The sequence below is a fragment of the Astatotilapia calliptera genome, chromosome 22 (assembly GCF_964374335.1).
Source record: "Astatotilapia calliptera chromosome 22, fAstCal68.1, whole genome shotgun sequence".
Lineage (NCBI taxonomy): Eukaryota > Metazoa > Chordata > Actinopteri > Cichliformes > Cichlidae > Astatotilapia > Astatotilapia calliptera.
Window position 1 is genome coordinate 27280089 of NC_137442.1, and position 17626 is coordinate 27297714.

The 17626-nt window shown below is 39.2% G+C and overlaps 1 protein-coding gene and 1 long non-coding RNA gene across 7 annotated transcripts in view; both read right to left on the reverse strand.

Annotated features, from left to right (window-relative positions):
- Positions 1 to 17626, reverse strand: part of LOC145423557 (uncharacterized) — a 482209-nt gene that overhangs the window by 338424 nt on the left and 126159 nt on the right. The gene's annotated exons all lie outside the window — the stretch shown is intronic.
- Positions 13500 to 16880, reverse strand: LOC113015119 (stathmin-like). 6 transcript variants are annotated; one of them, XM_080296208.1, is made up of 6 exons: positions 16729 to 16804; positions 15276 to 15386; positions 14992 to 15035; positions 14701 to 14873; positions 14416 to 14607; positions 13500 to 14343 (listed from the first exon to the last, which is right to left on the reverse strand). In XM_080296208.1, exons 3-6 carry the CDS (start codon positions 15005 to 15007, stop codon positions 14266 to 14268), a joined length of 459 nt encoding a protein of 152 aa, XP_080152334.1. In that variant the 5' UTR covers positions 15008 to 15035; positions 15276 to 15386; positions 16729 to 16804; the 3' UTR covers positions 13500 to 14265. The 6 variants fall into 6 exon arrangements, with proteins under 6 accessions (XP_080152334.1, XP_080152335.1, XP_080152336.1 ...); XM_080296209.1 differs by having other exon boundaries at positions 16667 to 16785; XM_080296210.1 differs by lacking the exon at positions 16729 to 16804 and adding an exon at positions 16576 to 16716.

The window sequence follows — 17626 nt, forward strand, 5'->3', positions numbered from 1 at the left end:
TGCATGCCGTGGGAGAGTTCAGGTCTTAGGAGGTTAAAGGATCACTTCATCAAAACCTTTTGTAACTGCTCATCACAAACCAGTAAAGTCAAAAGGAATTTAATACATGCTACTGAAAGCTCAACACAAGCTCAACAAATCACCACAAACAATTGTTTAGTTCCCCCATATGCCACCAAGACAGCTCCAACCCTCAGGGCGTAGACACGTGAGCTGTGGCAGATGTCTGGATCCTGTAGGTGGTGGAGAGACACCTCTGTGTGGATCAGGCTTTACATCTTAGGCTCTTCCTTCCTCAAACTGTTCCTGAGTAATTTATGTTTCTCTCTTCCTACCAGCAGGGAGTTTCCGTTCCATGAGGACTTTCCCATCGATTACTCAAAAATAAATGTTTTGCATGTTACTTTTTACTTTTTTCTAAAGTAATGCACTAATGTACTTAATTGAAAAAATTGTTACATTACTTTTGCATAACATGGCCTGAAATTCCTTGTCCCACGATTACCAGTGAACAATGTAAACCTTAAGCTACAGTCGCACACACTGACACAAATACCTATGCTAATTTAGACACATATGATCTTTATTTTATACGTATATGTTTGAACACAGAGCTGACAACACAAAGCAAAGTCAGAGTGAGTGGCCTGACAACTGCTTGCTTGTTGTTACTTTGCTGACTGGGGCAGTGTACACAGGTAAAACATGCCTGAAAATGCCCATAGAGAGCAGTGCAGAGGTCCTTTGATTTACCCAATGAGGACAGTTAACTATTAGAAAACAATTTCATTAATCTGTCAGCACAGATGTCAGACCACGCTTCTAAAGGCTTTTATAATCTTGACAAGAAGAACATTGTGAGAGGGAAAGCTGAATAACTGAAACTTTTGACATGAAAATGGCCAGATCCTGAGTTATTAATATTTTACAGACAGTAACAGCGACAGCTTTGATTGTAAAAAGGAGCATCTGGTATTAAAATGATTTTATGCTTTTTCACAGAGTATTTATATGTTTTATTAAAAGAAGTGGCATTTGCATTATGTTTCATTCTGTTTTAGACTCACAACCCCTCAATGATTTACAGCCACTCTTTTTTGACTCAGTAATCAGTGTTCACTATGAAAGATACCTTGGTTCAAATTCCAAAATACAGGTGTTTCAAAAGCAATGAGTGTAAAGCAGTCCAAAAATTTCTAAGCTTTTCTGTTTCTACACAACAAAAGAAATTGGAGGAAGTTCAAATGAACACTGAACCATTCGCCTGTGCAAAATGAATATTTAGTCATTTCAAATAATTTGGCACTGCCCTTTCCAATGCCTGGAGAGAAGAAAATGTTAACTACTTGGTAAGAGTGAAGTTTGGATTGTGCTAAAATTACATTTATATTGACTAAAACTCAGTCAGAGGTTGTAGTCACCCCTGTGGCTACAATGCTGAGGCAAGCCATGCACTAAGATTGACCTATAAGTTTTACAGAAAGTGATAGAACAACAGGGGTTAAAGGGAAGCCAGTGTCTTCTTTTCATTAGCATTAGTAAATATACTAGTATTTAAACTACTTATATAACGTATACATTTTTCTCATAGATTTGAGAGTTAAATAACAGTAGGCATTTTTGTACCATTACATAAAGGTAGAAAATTATCAGCAGCATGGTGGCATGTGCTCATAGCAAGAAGGTCCTGAGATCAATTCCACCATCAGGTCGGGGTCTTTCTGTGTTGAGTTTGCATGTTCTCCCCATGTTTGCATGGGTTCTCCCCGGGTACTCCGGCTTCCTCCCACAGTCCAAAGGCATGCACTTAGTCAGGATAGGTTAATTGGAAACACTAAATTGCCCAAAGGAGTGAATGAGAGTCCAATTGGTTGCCTCTGTCTATGTGTTAGCCCTGCAACAGACTGGCGACCTGTCCAGGGTGTACCTCTCGCCCGAAGGCAGCTGGGATAGGCTCCAGCCCCCCCGTGCCCTGAAAAAGGATAAGCGAAAGTGAATGGATGGATAGAAAATTATCACCGGAGGTTCAAGAATGGTCTTGGTACAAACAACGAGGATCCAAATAATTACAGATGGAGCACTCTGTCTCACTTGTTCTTAACAATGATGCTAAAACCAGGAAACCACGGACCCTGAATTTGGGCCAAAAGATTCTCCTCTTCTTGGTAGAAGACCTGTAGAAGAGATTACTTCACACACTCTCGCCCCAACAGTTGTGCCTGTAACCTCTGGTAAGCTTTGATGTGTGCTCTAACCTGAGGTGTTGCTAATTGGAGATTTCAGCGGTGGCACTCTGAACCACTTCTTTGCAGCAGAGGGAGTTCTTGGTCTTCTTTTCCTGGGGCAGTCCTCTTGAAAATGCGTTCCATCACAGCTTTTGATGATTTGCGCGAGTGTATTTGAAGAAACTTGACTGATGATTGTGTCTTCAAGTAATTGCTGTCAATAGCTGCTACTGTTGGCATACTTGTCAATTGGTCTTACTGGTATCCAAATGCCTCCAAAAAATATCCATAGGAACTAAAACAGTTTTGTACCAGGTTATTCCAATATTGTTAACTTGGAAAACTTGTTAACATGGGAATCTATGGGAAGTTATCACTTTCGGAGCCAGCCTTAGACTGGGTGCTCCAGGAAGTGCAAGTTTTGGCACTTCAGCATTTCTTTGTTTTTGAGATCAGTAGTTTTCATTTTAGGTACACAGATGAGGATCTCAGATGAATCAAGAACACAAGATGCCCCTGCAGTTAAATTTGAATAAGGCCAGGATATTCTATTAGCTGAAAGCCATTCCATGTGACAAGCTCATCTGAAATGGGAATGATGTTTTTGGCTTGTTTCACACGTTGTTTCATTATTTCCTAGAAGGTAAACCCTGTAAATGAATGTGTCCAAATTTCTGATTGTAACTGAATGTTCAATGGCCCCACATATAATTGCTTCTTTATCTGAATCTGTAACACCTTGAGAACAAACCGGTTCCCTGGAACCATTACATGAAAGAGGAAAAATTCCTTAATGTGGAATTACAGCCAGAACATCACTTCACTTAGTGAAGTGTTCAAATCTGTGTCAGTATCTCCCTTAAAAACCTAACATCACTCAACCCCCAGCTGATATCACCAAGCAGCCTAACCTCCCCTCTGTTATCGCTACACATGGTCAACCACCTGTCGCTTTATATTAACAACAACTCTTTGCCATATTAAAAATTCAGTCAGCCTTGTAATAGTTTTTTCACATCTGAGATCATCATCATTTCACCCCAGCCTGGCTTTATCTCATTCTTACCCATCACCTCTGCAGATCTGTGTTTCCCCTCCTTAATGGGTCTCTACTGACCCCCTAAGCTCCACTCACCTTATCCCCTGCTGCCTCACACTCCCTGCAGTTCCAGCCTCAACCTAACCCTATTTGTTGTTTCCCCGCAGACATTTTCATTAAGATGATGTCAGGATAAACTCAAACTCATTCTGCATTATGTTTACTCATGGAGATACTGGCCAGAACATCTCTCTCCTCTGCTCTGATCTCAGTGTGGATCCATTTGAATAAATACAAATGATTGGGATGAGGGGGCGGGGATCAAATGGGGAAAAAAAGATAAGACTTTCACATGGCAGAGGTAATTATTGGCTACGTTCAATGGAAAAAACAAGTTGTTAAATTTTGCATGAAATGCGATTTAAATACAGGGGTCAAAGCCTTGGCTCCATGTGTGTCCTTAGAGGGACGAATCATTTCAAATCAGTACAAAGTTCATTTGAGCAATCGCCTTTATTCTGTGATGAAACATTTCTATATTGATGGCACTGATCTCTGCCAGGATAACAGTTCCTCCTTACACATAGCTTGGGGGTACCTTACAAAATGATATGAATCACACACAATGCCCTTTTCAGTAACCAGTTCTAAATTTAGTTGGATAGCTTTGGGAGGTAGCACTTTCCAGCACTAAATTAGGGAATATCTTTTGGAAGGATTTGTTGTAGTTTCTGAAATAATAGGGACGGTCTCTTTGGATCTCCTTATGCAGGGTAAATCACACATCAGTGTACTTCCTCAAAATTTGAATGTAAAAATGTGAGGTCATAACTATCATTAGATAACACACTTAGAAGTCACTTCAGTGATTTAAAAAAAAAAAGTACTCCCAGGAGACTAAAAATCAGTGGCAGATAACATTATTTTTATTTTATTTTTTATTAATATTTTATGCAACACTTTAATCTTTCTTATTAGTTAATTGTTGTATTTGAACTTTATCTGGTTTGTACAGGTAGTGTTGACTGCTGGAAGACTGTTTCCAGCCATCAATATGGGATTTTCTAACATCATTACATTCTCTTTCACATACAGATACTGCAGTATTTGAAAGTTTAAGGTAAATAGCGTATATGTAGTTTAGAGTATTTCACTAAACTACTAACTAAACAATTAACCCAGTTCGGCTGTTAAATATTTATATACATGTAGCAACCCGGCTTTAACTAAAGCAACCATCTGTTTTAGTTCAGCATATATATCTAGCGTCTAAATTCAGCAAGCAGAAGCATCTTTTAATCAAACAAAATATGTATCTATCTTCAACGTACAGCTACCAGTTGGAGAAGAGCAGTGAGCTGTAACAAATACTGACAATCAATGTCTTTAGACTACTTGCATGAACACCAAGATGAAAATAAACAATGAGTAAAATTGATATTTAATGAAACAAAATGTAACGTCTTCAACAAATATCTCACCCTCTAGTTCACAAGTAAATCTAAGAGTATTTCCAGAAGAAACATAAAATTGCTCATAAGATGACGAGCTTATTATCTCATTTGTTGCAGCCCCTGTCAAATAAGTACACCACAATATTATGAATAGTTCAACACCGTAACACAACACTTGTGGAATAGTTAATAAAAGTGCACAGTCTAAGTGTTTTTATTTATATAAATATATTTATATGATCTTGTGAAGAACAATTATAACCGTTTGATTAGTTTGAAAAACTTTAATTGGCAAATAAATCCAATCAGAAGATAAAAATGATGCTATGTTTTCTGTGCTACTTTTTCCATCAGTTCAAAAAAGGCAAAACAGATTTTTCTTCTGATTGGGTGAGCAAGACGCCTACATGGGTGGTCTGAGCCAATAGCTAAAGCCAGCCGAGATTAGGATTGTGACTGTGAACAAGCTGGCATGCTGACTGGTACTTAGCTCAAAGCAGATCCTCACAATGCCCACTGGCTTGGCTGCAGTCTTCTCAATGCTTCTGAGCTGTGATTCAGAATGCTAGTCAGCCAAATGCTTTAAAGCCATGCACACCAGCAATATCATGAAGCTAGAAGCTAAGTGGTGCGGGTTCAAGCCATTGCTCAAAGTGTTAACATTTCACCCCTATCCAGAAAGTTATTCAGCATAGTAGGTAAACCAGGTTTTCACAGGTTCTACTACACCTTGTAGAACTGACTCTAGCAGCAATAACTGGAAATAATTGTTTTCTGTATGACTTAGTTTCAAGTATCACTCTATCAGATCATTGCGGAGTAATTTTGGCCACTCCTCTTTCAGATGTTACTTCAGTTCCTTATTAGGATTTGTGGCACACTAGCCCTAAAGTCCCATCACAGCATTCCAGCTGCGTTACGGTCTGGACTTTGACTGGACCATTGCAAAACAGTGGTCCCTCGTTTATCGCAGGAGTTACGCTCTAAAAATAACCTGCGATAGGTGACATCCGCCAAGTAGCCAGCTTTAGCTTTATTTTTTACAATTATTATAGATGTTTTAAGGCTGTAAAACCCCTCACTACACACTTAGTGAGTGACTATAGACTTTTCTAAGACAGGCATGAACATTTTCACACTTTACTCTCTTGTTTAAACACTCTCAAAGTTCAAACCTTCGTAGAAAAATAAGTCCAGTATTATCGAATGAAGCAAAGCTCAAACCCTGTTTTCAGGTCCAGAACATGGGAATAGAGCGCTGCGAGTGAATTCATCATTAATTAATCAATGCTACAGAAGTAGAGGAAGCAAGAAGAATGATTTGCGTGAAGTTTGACTTATCTGACTGTTTTGTTTCACTTAATGTGCCTTATGGTCCGAAAAATGCGGTAACTTCTACCTTCCTTTACCATGTCCAGAAGTCCAACTTTTTGTGCGATGGTTAGCATCTTCCTCTGCCTAAACTTTGGCGGTGCAAAACGTTTTGTCAACATTGTTGTGTTTGTTCGGGAGAAAGCTTGCAAACATACAGTTTGAGCCACGTTATAGCAAGGGACCGCTGTACCTTAATTCTTTGCATCCACTCATGGAAGGACTGTGGCATCGTGTTAACACACACTAAATGCTACTTACCCTCATAATTACTATAGAAGCAGGACTATATGGAGTCCTTTATAACAAAGCTGCATTTGACGCTGGTTTTTCAGAACACAGAAGACATTTTCATAGAATATGACTACCTGACTATTAGGTGTAAAAAAAAAAAAGAAAGAAAGAAACCCAACACAGGGGTCATAAGCCAGACCTGACAGGAACCCAGAGCTAAAGCAAATAACAACCAAAGATAGACAATTGTTAGGTACTTACTTTTAGATGAGCAGGGAAAAGTAAAGCAAGGGTTGTTTGCAGTAAATATATGTGATTACTTCTCTTCAGGCTCTGTTCAATAAGCAGTGAGTCATAAAAAGTCAAAACTGTTTAAAAGAGTAAAATCATTAAAAATATAGGCCTGGAGTGTTTTGCCAATTAAAGCCAATTTTTTACACAAGGTTTGTGGAGCTAACAATGTGTGTATTTAACATTAAGAGCAGTGCGTTCATGCTGTGTAATTATCCAAGCTCTCTTGTGCACACAGAGCATTACTGAGCTGTCGTGCAGCAGGTTTTCTTAGGTCGCTCCTGCTGTGATAGCAAAGTTGGATCACGGAGGGTTATAACAGGGCATTTGGCTACAGAGTGGGCTAGTCATGTTAAAACGCCACAGTTGGAAATGTTAATGGTTCATTTCACTTTTTAACCCACACACACACTTCGCCTTTCTTGAACACTGACGAGCCTCAATAGAGTTTTCTGTAATCATTCTTTTCTGAGTGATACAGCGGAATAAATCAAGCATGGAGAATGAGTTCTCCTACAAGGACTTTTAACAGACATGATATTTAATTTGTCACCCCTTAGTGCTGTCGGGAACAGCAGAGGCAAATTGCAGCCAACTGCCAAGTTTCGTGGTGACACCTTGATTGTCACCAACGTAATGTTTAGCTGGTTACTGTCTGAGGACTCAACAGTTTGATGGGAATTGTACAGATCTTGACCAGCATTTAAGTGAGGTCATATGTCAGCAGAGGCAGCAGCTTTAAACTGGCAGCCCAATAGTTTGTTGATAATCTAGAGTAGGGATGTCAAACTCAGCCCATTTTGATCTTCAATGGGCTGGACCAGTCAAGCTGCTCTTTCTGTCAATGAAAAAAAGCTTAACTACATATTTAGTTAAGATGTCTTAATATAAGAAAATGTAATTTCAATAGTATTCCTGCAAAAGGCTAACGGGGTATTGTCGTCACCCGCCAGGTGGGTAGGCGGTTGGTGTGTATCTTCTAAATTTCTAGGACAAGTCTGAATCTCGGTGACCTCAACCTCAACCTCAAGGTCAGAGTACGTTTTCTGGAATTATTGTGAAAGCGATAACTTGAAAAGAAGACAATGTGGGATGTAGGTGTATCTACTAGGAGGGTGGGAGGTAGCAGTGGTTGTCAGTATTTTTCTACATTATAAAACATTTTATGTATCAGGACAACTCTTTGGGCTTAAACTTTATGAAATCAGTGTGTTAAAAAAAGGTCTGCTAGCCCATTGCCCAGACTGTGCTGTAATGATAAAAAAGAAGGCTTTTAGATTTTTTTTCTTTTTGTTTTGTTTTTTTGTGGATCCATTGTGAAAAATCAACATTTCTATCATACTACTGCTATATTTTTGATCAGGGAGTGACAAGTATTCACCACTCAGCACTCCTCTCACAATCAAGGCTGGGGGACCCTTTGCAACTTTGAATCCAGGCTGCATATCACGCCAGGTTGTTAACTTTTGGCCCACCTTGTTAGAGCTTTTGTTCTGCACTGCAAGCACAAACAGTCATGAAGCAGTTTTCACCCGAAGTAGGCTTTCGGAGCGGAATAAAGATCCTTTTATTGTTAGATTTTAAATGAAGTCATAATTGTAGCTAATGTTCATATACACGTGACTCCTTCCACGCTATTTGTAAGCTAACAAGCTAGCTAACACAGAACTCAACATTGGAGACTGTTTCTGTTCAAAGAGCTTAATTTGCATATTAATTTTGGTTTTTGAATCCACACACAAGCAAAGATGCGGACTCAGACACCGAACAAAGGCTTCAGAAAGCCAGTGAACCAAAATGAGGTGTGTAACCTCAGCCTGTGCTGAGCCAATGTTTTGAAAAAGAAAAGTGATGGAGCTGTAAAGACAAATTTAATTTTCATATGTAGCTAGTTATATCGCAGGAGGCTTGGCTGTAGGTAAAGTATACTTGCTGACTGACGAGCTTTCATTTATTCTTTTTTTAAATGAAACTTTCTACAGAATTGTTGTGAAACAGGCAAACGACAGCATTAAAGAGATATTACTGTTTTATAGCAAGATGATTTTTACTTAAATAAATGTTACAGCTGCCATAAGTTGGCTGTAATTACAGTACATCATTGTGTTTTAAAGTCAAATAATTTTTGTTATGCAGTGCCCGCAAGCTGCACGTGGACCAAACCTACCCCACACCCAGTCCTGATATAAATGATGATGAGTTATTTACATCAGGATTATCTAAAATGGTAGTGGGCCTGGCAAGATAGCCTCACATACGTAAAGACTTTTATTTCTGTTACATACTGAAGGCCAAGCAAATACAATATTGCTATATATACAAGCATGAATCATTGTTGAGCTTTGAAACAGTCCAGCTGATACAAAAAGGAATGCAAAATTTAAAAATAAAAATGTCTGCTCTGTGCTTTTCTTAATGATTTGGGCTGTATTTCAAAATCCTCGCTTGGCAGATGGTTTACCAGTTGGCATCACTTTTTATTAAGAGAATTAAATCATTCTTTCTGACACACACCATATCATTTTACTCAGTTGATCTTGGCCAGCTGATGTCTACATGGGTCTTGTCTACTTAAGTAATAAACAGAAAGATTCTTCCACATCAGGGTAAAAGAAGCTAAAATTCATTGAGTATATGTAGAGAAATAAGTAGTCACATGCTCCTGAAATGAGTAAGAGGTGCAACTAAATAGTGCTGATTACATTTTATTGAGGTGCCTGGAACATTTCCTGATGCAATTTTACAACCATAGCACGCTTTTAAAGAAAACAAAATTAATGTATTGTTAGATTTTGAAAGAAGTCCTAATTTTAACAAGTGCTTGGGGACTTGCGGGGGAGAGAAAAGAAGCACAGTAAAAGAACAACATTGCCATCTAGCGGTCTCTTTGGCTGGTTACTGAAACTGCAAACTTATTAAGAACTTTACTCTCAGTCACAAGAGCATGCCAGTCAGATTTATTGGAGTTTATTTTATGTTTATATAGATATTATGATATTATGATATTTTACAATAATTCAAGTATTGTATTCAAATAACTTTAAGAGGTTTACTTTTCTCAATTATTGAAATTATAGGCTTTGCACTTGTAAAATGATCTTATATTTAGATACAGCCAGAATATTATACAGCATTTGTTATACAGTTTTTATTGGTGCAAATTAAAGTACACGTGAACTGTGAACAAACACACTCATTTTTATTTACTTGCTGATTCCAGACATTAAAAATTTTTAATTTTAGTCTCTTATTATTTTTTTTTAATTTTACATTGCATTATTGCTGCAGCATACTGGCACAATGGTTAGCACTGTTCCACAGGTGTGAATGTGAGTGCAAATGATTGTCTGTCTCTGTGTTTTAGCCCTGCAACAGACTGGAGACCTATCTAGGGTGTACCCTGCCTCTCGCCCTGTGGTACGGATAAGCAGAAGAGAGTGGATGGATGGATGGACATTGCATTATTCAGGATTCCCAGTTTGGGTGGACTATTCCAGCTGGCATTGGGCGAGAGGTGGTCTGTCGCAGGAACAACAGACAACAACTCACACCTATGGGCAATTAAGAATCCCCAGTTAAACTAACCCCACTAACTGCATGTCTTTGGACTGTAGGAGGAAGCTGGGGTACCCGAGGAGGACATGCAAACACAGATAGACCACAGCCATGTGGTGGATTCAACCTCAGGAACTTCTTGCTGTGCAGTAACAGTGCTAATCATCACGGCACCCATTGTTCCAAGAACCAACAGGCCGGAGCCTCTCAATCAGAGTTAAGTCCAGACTTTGACTACTAAACTCCAAAACCTCCATTTTGTCTTGGTTTGTTTTGTTCTTTTCATTCAGAGGTGGACCTGCTGGTATGTTTCAGATGATTGTCCTGATGCATAATCTAATGGCTGGACATTTTCCTTGCAGCAAGTTGTCAAGTAGTCTTGGGGATCATTGTTTTTTGGCAAATGTGAGATCGGTCTTTGTGTTCTCTTTGGTCAGCATCACTTTTTCTCCTTGGAACTCTCCCATGGATTCCACTTTTGCCCAGTGGCTTTCTTGAACCTCAATTGCCTTTACAGAGACAAGTGAGGCTTATAGTTGTTAAGATGTTCTGGGTTCTTTTGTGACCTCATCGATGAGGTATAAATTTGTAGGCCGATCACTCCTGGAAAGGTTCACCACTTGTCCAAATTTCCTCCATTAGCGGATAATGGCTCTCACTGTGGTTGCCTGGAGTCTCAAAGTCTTAGATTGGCTTTGTAACCCTTTCCAGACTGATAGATGTCAGTGAGTTTGTTTTTTTATTTGTTCTTGAGTTTCTTGAGATTGCTTTTACCCAACTCAATACAAAATCCAATTTTGTATTCACTCATGTAAACATGAGTGAATAAGCTGTCACTGATGATATCTAGTAGCTATTCATCTGATCCATTTCCATCATTTTTGCATACTCCACTACCACCTGTCTACATTTATCTTCTTAACACCTACCCAACACCCCTTCATCACCTCTTTTCCCTTCACGTAGACCTCCATTAGAGTCCACTCCGATCATGAGTCTCTCCTGCCTGGGGACACTTTCTGCCACTTCATCCAGCTTACTCCTGAATTCATCTTTCTCTTTAACTGAAATTCAATTTGTGGGGCACTGATAACATGCGACATCAAACCTTCAATTTCCAGCTTTAAAATCATGATTCTGTGTGATACTCTCTTCACCTCCACATCACTATTCACATAATCTTACTTCAAGATTGCCCCTATTTTATGCCGCTTCTTATCTACGTCATGGTAGAACTGTTTAAATCCACCTCCAACGCTCCTGGGCTTGCTTCTTTCTGCCTAGTCTCTCTACACACAATATATCTGCCTTCCTTTGCTCTCTCCCTTCACCTGTCATACTCCCCCCATTTAACGTCCCCGTTCTCACCTCTGAACTGCCTTTCTTCTCTCTCGCTGTCTCCAAGCATGCCTTCCTCCTCTCCTCGTGCTTTGTCATCACTCAACAGTGGCACAGTTTCTACCAGCACTGGAGGTGTTTGTTGTTCACCCAGGCTGATCCAATATGTAAATCCTATTCTTGATGATCCTAATGTTTAATTTTGCAAAGAAATTTAATTTAGAAGGAGGGTCCCGCTCTTCGTGACACAACCCTCCTTATTTATTGTGATCAACATTACGCCTATCTGGCTTGTGGCCCCTCCATAGCAGGGTGTTCAACCTAAACCTAACACTGGGATGATTATTTCCTCAGTTAATACACTTTTGTAATTTTCTTTTCATTTATTTTTGGATTTTTTTTTTCCAGTTTAGTTTTTCTTATTTGGAAATGTTTAGGTTTTATTGATTTTATTTTTTTTTTTACAATATATGCTATATTATTCAGGTGCAATATTTAACATGTCCAGAGCAGGAATTATTATATATATTATAATTACATGTGCACCAAAGCTGCCTCTGACTAGTTGATTTGATTGTTAATTTTTATGCAAAACTGACTGTTAGTTTTTGCAAGTATGCAATAGTTTCAATTGTGGTTTGTTTGGTTTATTCATGCCTTGATTTCAGTTAATTTGTTAACTACAGTTTGTTTTAACATGTCTATTGCATTTATTTTTTAGTTTTTAAGTTTTGGTTGGTGGCCTATAGAAACTGTCAGCGGTTGTCACTGCTGACAACCGCATCTCTAACCTTAATCCTAACTATAACCCTCGGCAATCAGAATCTGGAATTGTTTTTATTTTATTTTTTTATTTAGTTTTATTTAATGTAATTTTTTTCCAAAAGCATCCAAAACACATGCTTAGGGTAGCATTAGCATTCATGATGACTTAGACATCAGAGGGTTAAAGATATCATTAGAACTGAGATTTCAATTAATTACCCACTAGCCTGGTGATGAATTATTCGCATTGAAAAAATATAATTAAAAAGAAAGCTTTTTTCCCTTATTTGGGCTACACTACTCTTAGACCTGTAATACTGATGAACACTCAGTATTAGAGTAACAAACTCATGCCTACCTGTTGAAAGTATCAATGAAAGCTAAGCTTTGTAATGAGCATGGACGAGGTCACATTTAATTTGACACACCCAGACACTAAATCAAACCACCAGCAGAGGGAGACAAAGACTGTGGTTTGTTTGAATCCAAACCATGTAATGGACTATTTGCAATTGTGGCCGTTTATGTAATTTACACTGATCTATAGCTCTCTACACCTAGTCCCAGTCTAGAAGAAAAATTCAATAATTATCTCATATAGACAAAGTTTATGGTCTAGGACTCTACTTCATTTGTGTTGAGAGAAGGGTTAGGTTTGTTAATAGGATAAGAAGTCTAAATTGTACCCTACATGTTGCCCTTTAACAGCAGAGATAGGGTCCAGGCTCCACAACAGTAAACTGTAGTGGTAAGGAAGATGGGCAGGCATTACGTTGGATTCTCAAGCAATCAAAAGCATCAGTATTTTTGTGTAAAAGGACAGGCATTTTTACTTCTGCCTACAATTGGAAAATGTCAACCTTAGCCAGGTCTACCACCATTTACACAGCAAAGAGCAAACATTTAAGCATCTTATATTTGTTAAAGTCTGAAAGGTTCATCAAAACGTGGCACACTAAACAAGTCATTTTGAAGACAGGCTAAAGCTTCGTGTACTTTCATTGATTTAAGGCCTCAAAACATCCATCTACTCTCCTCCGCTTTTCCTTATCAGGGTGCCTATCCCTGCTACCATAAGGCGAGAGGCAGGTAAATCCTGGACAGGTCACCAGTGCCTGAGCTGGCCTCAATAGTTATCTTCTGGGTTTCATTGTGCATATATTGTACCCACTTCCCACAGCAGGTCAAACAACAGAGAAGAGGACAAAAATGTTTCAACAGCAAGAGTGCTTTGTTCCATTTTTATTTGTTTTAGTACAACAGTTCAAGTCAACTAGTCACTGTATCTATTGAGATGCCAAAGTGTGTATTGCTCTTCTGCATTCCATGTGTAGAACCCTAATCAGTAATGTTCAAGATGACATCCATCTCCATATCTGGCATGTTAATTCACAGCTATACAGCAAGAAGTCATGTGCTTTGAGGACAACCCCGTGTTTTTACAAAAGCAAAGAATCTGCAGCAGCACGAAACATGATTTGCAGGAGCAAACAAGCAGAATCTGGGTAGCAAAGCTGCGCTAAACACTTGTATGTATAACAGCCGATGCCAAAAATCAAACCTTGTGCTACTTTGAGATTTTTTTTTTTTTTAATTTTTCTTTTTTTTAAATACACAGTAAGTGCCGAGAACAGGTGTGGTTCACAGGGACATTTTCAAAACGCACTATGAAATCTGTAGGAATAAAGACCTATGCATAGAAACATGCTTCCTCAAAAAGGGTATGTTACACACTGCTAATTTTCAAAAAGGGCAGAAGCTGCACTGACAAGCTACATAATCAGATGAATTAGACAAGAGGGGGAGGGCAGGATGATCCACATGTAAAACCAGCGCAAATACACTTAGCAGAAGAATTGATATCTTCACAAAGTGAAACTTGTATTTACTTCAAAAAGGTGGGCAGTGAACACAACAAAAATACTGACTGAACAAAAAATAAATCAATCTTTGGATACGTAAAAAACCCTATACAATCCCCCGTTTGTAACCTTCAGTCTTCCGAAGTGCCTTCTTCCGAGTTGGGGTCTTTGGTCTCCTTGTTCTTTCGCACCTCTTCCAACTTCTTGTCCTGTTAAACAGTACAAGATTAACATCTTAATAGTACTACATCATGTCCATACAGTCAAAAGAAATTACTGACCTTCTCTTTGAATTTCTCATTCATCGCTGCCATAATTGCTGTGCGGTTCTCTTTGTTAGCCTCCATCTTCTGGTTGAGCTTCTCCTCTGCCATCTTGCTGAAGTTGTTGTTCTCCTCCATGGCTTTCTGTTGCACTTCTTTTTCATGCTCACGCTTCTCAGCTAAGTGCTTCAGAACCTCAGCTTCATGGTTCTGGGAAAGGAAGGTTAAAAATACATAAGATGCTTGAAATAGCCCACCAGATTTTAATTATCCCAACCCATGCAAAATATGTCATCTTTTTACCTTGCGTCTCTCCTCTGCAGCGTCCAGCTTCCTCTGAATCTCCTCCAGTGAGACATCCTTCTTCTTGGGAGGAGACAGTGGAAAGTCACCCTTGGCATCAGGGGCAGGAGTAGCCAGGATGACCTCAAAAGCCTGACCGGAAGCCCGCTTGTCGAGCTCCTTAACCTGGATATCTGAACTCATCCAAGGAAAAAAATAAATTTAAAAAGATGTTTAAATACTTCAAGGTACAGTGAAAAAAATAATAATTAAGAAATAATATAGTGCATTAAAGTGTAAGACGTAGTTCACCTTCAGCGGATGCCATCTTTAGAGACTGCTTCAGGTCAATTTAACTAAAGGAGGGAAACATCAGAGTCATGTTAGCAGATGATTTTAAAATTACTGACGTCTAGTGGATGATTTACACCATTATCACAGAAATCATCCAAGATTAAAACCGGTCTCACTGGCGACGCCCTGTGGCAACACGCAAAACTGCAAGCAACCACCGCCCATCAATCCACACACACATAAAGAAAAAATAAGGGAAAAAAATGGTACTGGCATTCAGGGCGGTCATGTTGTACACGCACCATTGTTTATCTCCAGATATGAGGAAGCAGTGACATTCTGATTAAGCCACCAGCAATCGAGCCACTTCAGGAATGAGGAGGGCTTTTCAATAGCCTGCCCATCAGTGAGGGCTGTTAATGACACAAGTCACAGTTAGCTGAAACAAAAGGCTGTGATCGGGCTGGGTAACGGCAGGCAGTGGGGGAGTGCAGACAGGGCCTGGACTCGGCCTGTGCTAGAAGGCAAATATGCACCAAGAAAAATGAGAATAGTGAGCGATGAGCATATCTGGGAGGAAATGATCATCAGGGAGCACCTGTTCCTTGCACCATGTGTTGGAGCAGCGGGAGGGGAACACAGACACACATCTACACACGTAACACAACAGCCGACTGAACAGGCATCTTGTCTAATAAAATTGCAGGGGAAAAAAATAAAAAAGTAATTCCTCTTAAATGTAAGAAACATCTGTCATTCCATTTAGTCAAGTCGTAATGATGAGTGAATGATGAACCATGACCAAATTCAGCTGGGCTTATTCAATGAAAAGACCCCTCCCCTAATAATTCAAAAAGGCTATCAGCTAGCTAAGTGTGGCGTTAGAAAGCAGCATGAGAAAAAAAAAAAAAACCAAAAAAAAAAACCTACTTGGACACAATCTAATCTGAGTGAGGTTTAATTTAAAAAGCCCACACCTTGGTATCCATTGTGACACCCACTTTTGCCATTTTATAGAACTTCTCACTGAATGAGCACAAATGTGCTATTCTGCCAATGACATTACCATAATTCATGTAAATTTCTTGTTTCTGTGAGGCTGCTGGTGTCATTAGCTCAAAGCTTTAACAAGCACCCTCAAACAAAGGCGCTTTTGGCAGCACAGTGACGAGCAGCTGCAAACAAAGAGGAGCCGAAGGCAGGTCACTGCCACGAAAAAAAAAAAGAAAAATCTCGAATAAAGATTTTCTCACAGGCGGCATAAATCGGTGAATAAGGAATTCGTAAATGTCTCTGCAGCCCACAAGTTTCACGAACATTAAAAAAAAGAAGTCTTCGAAGTCCACCCTCATCGCTGTCGGTGCCAACTGTGCCAGTGTCGCCTACCATACAATAGGCTAACAACCCGCCAAGCAGCAGACAAAAAGAGCAACAACAATAGGCGTTTGTCTCATTTTGTCCCTGAAATGTTACAAAATGAATGCAAATGCCCACGAGGGCGAAAACATCCACAAAAAACCCCGCTTGTCACGTTAGTTTCTCACGTGCTGCCTTAACATAAGCGACAAACAACGAAAAACGTTGAAAGAAAATTGAACATACTGTCGAAAAATTACCAACTCCACTCAAGGATTAACCTCGTTTTGCCCTCATCTCCTCATAACGTTTAAAATTCAGACATATTCCTACTTACAGACGACAAAAATAAATCCTGTGGACTTTCTCGGTTATAGAGATGCTGTCAGTCACACCCACCTTCGACAACCTCCGGATGCTGTGCTCTGCTCTGCTCTCACAGAATTTACCGCGAGCCCTCTGCGCGAGCTTACCAAGCGCGCACATAAATGGACCAAAGCAAGTGCCGTCACGCCGTTTGCTGGCCACTCATTGGCTTACCCCGCTCTCCTGGGTGCTTCTGGCGATTGTAGTTTTTTATGGCTGACAGTAGACATTGTGTTACAGTTATGTTATCGCTAAATATATAACAATTTAATGCACATTTTTGCTTCATTAAACTAACCATGTGAAGCAACAGTCCATAGTAGTGTACTCGAAACATATATAATACCAATATTTACAGGATCATTCCCCTAATAGTGATTTTCACCATGGCTCCACCCATTTATTTAAATACGATAGCCTGCTGAATGTAAATTAAAAGCCCGTTCCTCTCTCGCTCTCAAAATAAAATAATTTTTTTTTAAAAAGTTTGCTTTTCACCTAACAGAGTAATTCATGTCTAAAGGGGTTTTTTGTATTTGTTTTCAGTTTGTTTGCTTTTTTTTGAGGGGTGGGGGGTCAAATTGATTTTGGAAGCTAGTTGTGGTTTAACATACATTTGTGGGAAGTGCTAGTGTTTTTGTTTGGAAAACAAAACAAAAACATAAAATCAGGTATTCATTCAACCAAATATACACATTTTGATACATGTAATGTTTCTGGAAAACCTATATGGAGAAACACAGTTTGTACCAGCCCTGAAACATATATAGTAGAGATTTAGTTGTCTTTCTTCTTCTAGTCATTATTTGCTAACCCATTCAATACCCTGTGAATTTCAGTGTAATCTGAAATGCACTTCCTGAGAAATGTAACTACGCATCATGTCTATGCAGCCAGCAATAACTAATTGACTCACTGTGTACCACCATTC

Excerpts from the sequence above, each read along its gene's own strand:
- LOC113015119 (XM_026157055.2), bottom strand. Across the intron at positions 14,608-14,700 it reads CTGCAGAGGAGAGACGCAAG|AACCATGAAGCTGAGGTTCT; the intron begins GTAAAAAGATGA and ends TTCCTTTCCCAG. Across the intron at positions 14,344-14,415 it reads ATGAGAAATTCAAAGAGAAG|GACAAGAAGTTGGAAGAGGT; the intron begins GTCAGTAATTTC and ends ACTGTTTAACAG.